Source organism: Egretta garzetta, unplaced genomic scaffold (genome assembly GCF_000687185.1).
Source record: "Egretta garzetta isolate BGI_Z169 unplaced genomic scaffold, ASM68718v1 scaffold188, whole genome shotgun sequence".
NCBI classification, from domain to species: domain Eukaryota; kingdom Metazoa; phylum Chordata; class Aves; order Pelecaniformes; family Ardeidae; genus Egretta; species Egretta garzetta.
Genome location: NW_009260622.1, coordinates 5658718 through 5666063, shown reverse-complemented (window position 1 = coordinate 5666063; position 7346 = coordinate 5658718). Strand labels below are relative to the sequence as shown.

Here is a 7346-nt window from a genome sequence, read left to right as displayed (position 1 = left end):
CAGGAAAAGAAGAAAATAATTACTTTACTCTTAGCCAGCTTTTGGCCCTGAAAAAGGCACAATTGTGATGGCTCCTCCAGGCTTTCCTCAAACACACAAAAAAATCTTGGACCTAAAGAGGACCCAGTTACCTTGATAGGAGAACACCGAACATCCCTGGTGGGATTGGCACATGCATGCAATTCTACTGAACAGTAGAGGCTAGAAAGAGTTATTATTAACTGTCTCCTACACCATGAAACACCTAAATGTGATTGCTTTCTATTCCCAGAGTATCCCCAAAAGGGCCTGGAGAGGGCGCCTCTTCCCTGTGCCAAGCATTACTACTTAGTTTGCATTTTTAAATAGGAGTAAGAAAACGAAACAGATAGAATCATAGAATGTTTTGGGTTGGAAGGGAACCCTGGAGGAACTCATGTCAACAGGGCACATTTAAAATACACAAAGAATAACTAATAGGCATGGGCTAGACAGGTGTCTTCTCCCAACCCCTCTGTGTCCACAGAACATGGTGAGACTGGAAGGACTTCGGGTTGGTTTTGTTTTTCTTTTTAAAGTGGATTCATAATACTGGACACGTGTTTGAAAGCTTTTCTTGATTAACAGATACAAACACATGTATCCACCATATCACAGACCTCCAGTAAGTCAGTGGACTGGATTTACCACCTTAAAAAATAACCAATGGCTGGATTTAATCAAGTCACAAGAGATCTTAGCTATTAAGAAAAAGTACTCTTCTATCAATTGCTCATTTAAGGTTTTTAGTAAGACTACTTAGTGATGTCTGATACAGCACCTAAGTCCAGGAGGCTCTATTATTAGCAGGAATTTAGTAGAGTAGGACATCTAGGCATTTTCTGAAGGTACTTCTGATTTTACACAAGCACCCTCCTTACTCGTCACTCCTCTCTGCAAAGGCTTTAGGCTGCAGTCACTCACAGAAGAGACACTCAGAGGCAATCTGGACTGTCTTTACAAGGCCACATCTCCAGAAGATTGACTGCAGGGTTCAAGTACCAATTTTACAACAGAGGCTCTTTCAACTCCAGCTACCAATGTTTCCATAGTTCAATCTTTCCTCTGCAGAATTCAACTATTTAATCCTTGGACAAACCCAGCATGTGCAGGCAGATACCAGGTATTCAACAGCTCCCATCTCCAGTTACTAAGTAAGTAGATCAATTAGCAATTTCTGTAATTGAGAAGAATGTATTCTCTGAAGGGGTCAAAAGCATTCCAATTTTTTCCCAAGACCAAGTGAGAGGAGTCAACACTGAGCACCTAAGAAAAGTCAAACTGCTACTTTTTTCAGATCATAGACCTGATTTCTTACCTGGAGAAACCATTTTCCTTTTCCTTCTTTATTTTTATATCACCAGAAGATGATTTCATCTGAAAAACATAGAAAGTAGGAGCTGATTAGCACTGCCCAGGACACCTTATGTTTTTCCAACATGCAAGCAGGATAGTTAACTTGCGGAAGGAACCAAAGGGCACTGTGACTGCACCTTCATCCCCTGTAGCTATTAGTGACCTTCATGACAAACCAAAAAGTCAAAATTTTCTGTAAGTCTTAGTCAATTCAGTATTTTCTGGCCCTCCAATTTCTTCAGGAGATCGGAGTTGAGTGTATAGTTTGTCCTTGCATGGAACAAATATGATCTAACAGATTTTTCTCCCTTGTCTCTGAATCTAAGCTTGGCAAAGTACAAAGTAACACAGGAAAAAAGTGTGGAACCAGTGGACACAGCTCCACCATGGAACTGTTCCCATTCACAACACCTGCAGATGAAGCCCTTACAAGTTCATATGTAGCACTCCACAAACCAAGTCTCTGGGTTAGCATTAGGATAATTCTCCCCAGGTTGATAAAAACTTGGACGTACAAACTACATCTAACCCACCAAGTTTGTACCACTCAGTAGTATAAACCAGAACCATCCTCCTATCTCTCCCACAGGAAACACCTACCTTCTCTTCCTTTCTCTTCTCCTTGTCTTTATCTTTGTGTTTGTCTTTGTGTTTCTCTGAGCTGCCATCTTTGTGTTTGGTTTTCTCCTTGTCTTTGTGTTTCTTTTCCGAGGAATCTTTGTGCTCACTGCAAGATGAAAGAATATGTTTGCAGAGGGGAACACGAGGAGACTTGACTAATGCAGACAACTTTCAGCAGTAAAGAGTCACACGTTTTAATAATTACAAACCCAATAAAATAAGGGATCACCTTAACAGGAAGGTCCACCACAGTCTCCTGTCACATGCCATCCATTCTCCTTGGGAGGAAGAGGAACAGGAGGGGAACAAACCACAAAACCACAGCCACCAAGCGCTCCACTTCAGGAAAACCCCTGTCAAACTAGATTGCTGAGGAAATCCATAGCTGCTACATTTAAAGCTCAACACTTTAGGTTAAATTCCCACTGTCTGCTTTTCATCTTTTTCCTAGTGCACGTAAAAGGTCACTGGATCAGAGCCGCCAGTCCCATCAATGCCCATGTCAGCTTTTGCTCAGACAACAGTTTGCCACTGTAGCAGCTCTCATCTCTGGAACTTAAAGAGAAAACCGCTGATCTCTATTATTCCCAAACAGATGGGAAAACCAGAGCAAACAGGATATGCAACGTCCTTGTGTTTATGCAAAGTCAAACAGAAAAGGCAGGAATAATGCTGCAGTCCTCAGTTGGAGCTGCTTCATCAACTGTGCCTCACCACCGTGGCCAGCCCAGCCCTGCTCAGCTGAGATGACCCTGCCACGCAGGATGGGAACTCAAAGGTGTTTCCAAGTAGGAATCTGGTCTGCTGCTACTCAGAGTCTGGTTCTATGGATAACCGTATTGAGAGTTTAAATACTCAAAATTCTTTATGGTCAGAACAGAGGGAAAAATGCCCCCAAGGAAAAGAAAATCAACCTTTTTTTATTCTGTTTCTACCCCCTGCTGATTTCTGAAACATTTGGGTAAATTTGGATCACATTTGTAAGTTTGTCTTATCAATCAGAAAGACACATGGCTGTTTTCAAATGAAAATGAGTTTTCTCATGGAATGACTTGACCCTTGTAGCCAGAAAGTGGAGAAATGCTCTTGGAGGCTCACGATAGAAACAGCAAGAACTGGCCATAAGGATTAGCAGCACTGTTGTGGAAGGCAAGCAGCAAGCCTGTCAATTCAACAGGCCTTCAACTCACATTTATAAGGCACTCCCTGAGGTCACCCTAGGCTTAAGCAAGCCAAAGTCATGGTAGAAACTGGGCTGTCTTCTACTGGGCATGGTTAGGCACCAAGCAAGCTGGCAGTTCACACTCCTCCTGCCTCAGCACTTGACTCCACCACTACTGCCCTCTGGGACGCACTCTGCTTCTCCTTAAGACTACGCAATGCAATGCAAAACTTTACTAGAAACAGGCAGCTTCCTTATTTCAGTTATTTCAACACTCAAGTGCACGCCTAAACTGATCTGGGGGAAAACAGACCTGAAAAATAGCAAGCCTGGAACCCCAGGTAAGAACGTGATTGTTAAAAATGCTTCAAGTCTTCTATCATAAAAAAACAGACTGCAAAAGGGTTAGATGTTTGATGGCTACAGAAAGCAAGCAGCACATTAACCAGCACCCATAAAGCTCGCGTGTGATTAAGAGGAAGGCAACCAGTCACCAATACGCCAACCCACACCCAGCCACAGAAGTGCAGAGTAAAGTCCAACATGGAGAGTTTCAGAGCCTCATGTAACACTAGCACGAAGGGACCTGAAACTGCAAAAGGTCTAAATTATTCACGCTCAGAGTAGCACACACTCCAACAAATACACACTGACCCTCTAAGCCCAAGCAGCTAAAGCATGAAAATCCATCTCTGAAGGAAATCAGTATATTCACGTATGGTGTGACATTGAAAGAGATCTGTAGGGAGAAACCAGTTTCATTTTAACTCTCTAGTGACCTCTTCATACTACATATAAAACTGTAAAGGAGTATCTAAACATTAAAAGGCAACTGGCACTCTAGAAATTCTTGTATAAAGACACACAGCACCACATGTTGCCTGTGAGTGAAGGTTCAACAACTGCAGACTATTCTTACCCAGCAGATCGTGTTATGTACACTGTGATCAGGACATGCAAGTACATACACAGAACATCCTGACACTGGATCTCGGAAACCCACAAGATGCCTACTTCTCTTGTTCAGATTTGACATCACGGTTTCTGTACCAGTCTCAGACTCAAGACACCTATTTCATTTTCCTTTGCTCCAACTAGATTCATTGACAAAGCACAAACCCCATACATCACTAACAATTTTTAAACTCAGGAAGGTGTGGAAATTGTGACTTGATATCTTGTACTGATATCTGTATGCCAGCTACCTCATTTGCCAAAGATTTAAGTTTTACAATTACGAAGGTATTACCATCACACAGGAAAAACCATAATGAACAAACATGCAAGGCTTAGACCCACTTTGTTCTCCGCAAGTCTGCTTGTGTCTATTTTCTGACTCTCTCTTGTTCTTATTTGATATTTAAATCCTACCTGAAGTAACATGTTTTACTCAGAGAACAATTTGCATTTTCAAAGCATGGTACATGCTGCAATCAATAGAGTTAGTTCTCTAGTGTAAAGTTCATGACAGTGTCTGTTGCTTCAGAGTTTGGAATAGCAAAAAACCAAAAAATACCCAAAAGTTTAAGTTTCCAAAAGCACCATACTCCTCCTCGCTAGCAGCCAAAAGCACTAGCTTACAATACGTGACTGGTAGAGCCCTGGGATGTACACAAAACACGATTAAAGGCAAATTAATAATGACAATCTACATCTGCAAAGCTAATGCTGAAAAAGCAAGAAAACCCCATTGGCCTAGAGAAGCAGTGACAATTTGTGTGTGCATGTTGAATGCTTACAGACTATGGCTGGAATAAAAAAAAGTGCTAAAAACTTAGGCTTGCTCAAGTAGAAGCCCAAATAACATCCCTCTTGAAAGAGAGTAAGTAGCCACCATTGAAAAGCTGTTACGCAGTCTAATCTAAAGCTAAGATTTTTCAGCATCGGCGTCAGAATCAAGAAGTCTGGATTCCTGACTCAGTCTTAGTTGTTGGGTTTTATTTTTATGTTTTAATCACAAGACTATCCTTCCCCTTTGCTCTGCAGTGAGCAGTAAGATTTCTCACCAAAGCAATGTGGGCTCAGATAACCCAAGGAAACTGTCTCCAGTTTCACAAAACAAGGGTGTTGGTGGCTGGGCCCTGGGGTCCTGCTTGCTGCTGCTCCTGGTATGTGACTGGAAGAAATTCCCCAGGTAAGAATCTGATTTCACCTGCTACTTGCTCCAATGTAAAAAATGAGCATAAATTTCTTTCCCTCATTTGTAAATAGTCTACTTGCCAGCCCTACATGTTTCTGGACACTGGACCACAGCTCTGGCTTCAACAACTTGGTCCAAAAGATTTTCTGACATGTGCAACAGTGAATGCGTATGCCCCTCTTCCCTAGGAGGGCCCGAAATCTGAATCTCTCAGAAGAGCTCATTTGGAAACACGCTGATAACAAAGGCCTCAAGCAACAACCCTGAGAAGAGTAACTTTTTTTTTCCTCCAAAAGCAAAATGAGCTGCACAGATATTAACTTCAGCCAGCAAGCTGAGAAGCTTTGGTCTTTCATTTGGCTAAGATACTTATGTGAGCCTCCAGGGGAAGACAGTTTAACCACCACACTAATCTCAAAAGAAAAGAGAAGGCAACAGGATGTCATCCTTACCCTGAAGAAGAGGTTTCAGCCTTCTATTGGAAAGCTATTTCCAGGCAACCCCAAAGCTATTATTATAGGAGGGACTGGGAACAATTTGAAGATCGGAAGTCTGTCTTTCTGGCCGATTCAAAACTGAAAAAAAATTACTTTTTAAAGAAACTGAACACACCCAACAAAAAGGTCCCAACACTGCATGCACCCAGATAATTTTATCCTGAATTCATGTCTCGGAGCACTGTGGATCCTTTGCTACACATGCCCCTCTGCTGACAAGCCAGCCTGAAGTCCCTGAAGTAGGACAGCATAACCCCCGTAAGATAGAGGGAAGCTTCAGCGCAAGTTAGCCTGAAAAGAGGACAACTGGATCATAGAACAGTTCTTCATAATCTGTTTTAAAAATACCCAGCTTTGCTGACAAAATAAGATCTTCCTTTTCACCCAGAACCACTGCAACGGCACTTGGGAGTTTTACACCTCTGAAGGTGCTCAATGCTGACGACCTGCACTGCTGGTTTTTTAAAAGGTAACAAAGTACAGTAGGACACCGTATTAACACAGGCAGAACCAGGGATTACATCTAGAGGTGTATGATGGTACTGGCTTAGTTCAAAGGCCAGAGGAGTAGAAATGCACTACAGCCTTTTTGCTGGCTTGCTTACTGTCTTTCATTTAGAGTTTTAGGGTGAACAAGGACATCTGAAGGCCTTGGAGAGCTCAGGGTAAAGCGCACGAAGCAGTAAATGCAACAGGAGAAGCCATTTCCCTTGAAAGCATGGCTGTGTTTCCCAGCGAGGAGGCCTGCAGGAGGACCGGAGGGAAGAGAGGGAGAGGAAGGGAGAGCAGGCACCTGGCAGCAGCTGCCGGGGCTACGATCACACGGGAAAGTCACAAGTGGAAAGTGTTTCCAAAGAATGGCAGATGTGCAGATCACAGCTTCCTTCTTCAAACTACAACAGCTTTGCAGTAATTTAACACCGCATTCTTCAGGTGCCATTTATGTACGTTAATAATCCCTTCCCAGGCCCTTTCCATTCCAGCTTCAAAATCACAAGCTGGGAAGGATGCTTTAGATAAAGTGTCTCTTATTTCCTCTCTCACATATTCTCAGCTGTAATTAAGCTCATGACTGGGAATCTGCTACTAGCAAGCACAGCTTTGCTTGCCTGCTCAGGAGCTGCTACAATGCAACTGAAGCGTAAAATAAGGGAGCTGTGATTTTAGTGAAATCTCAAAACACAATAGGAACAGAGCATAGGTTACGCAGCCCCTGTCTTGTTTGACGTAATCAAGTATTAATGGAAAACTGTGATCATATTCAGGCTAACGCATATGAAGGAATGGCTGACTGTGCAGGGACATTTCAGAAACAGAAGGCATGCCAGCAAAGGACAAGTTTTCAGCTGGCTTGCAGTATTTTATGCTCACTGTTAGAGGGTTATCATATGGCATTACAGGGAATGGACACGTGAGCCCCAATGTTTCTGCTGGGATTTCAGCAATACAATAAAGAAAAACCTGAAACCACTTTTCCCAGAGTTGAAAGGAGTCCTTTCACCAGTCTTCACAGATAACAGATCAAGCCTTCAGCAAGTGGAACAAGATAAAA

The 7346-nt window shown here is 42.6% G+C and overlaps 1 protein-coding gene across 1 annotated transcript in view; it reads right to left on the bottom strand.

The window, feature by feature from the left end:
• TOP1 (DNA topoisomerase I) overlaps nucleotides 1-7346 on the bottom strand; it is a 37410-nt gene that overhangs the window by 23447 nt on the left and 6617 nt on the right. Inside the window, exons 3-4 of the mRNA XM_009645473.2 lie at nucleotides 1975-2101; nucleotides 1337-1395 (exon numbers count right to left, since the gene is read on the bottom strand). Coding sequence (XP_009643768.2) covers nucleotides 1337-1395; nucleotides 1975-2101 — 186 coding nt within the window. The remainder of the gene's footprint in view (nucleotides 1-1336; nucleotides 1396-1974; nucleotides 2102-7346) is intronic.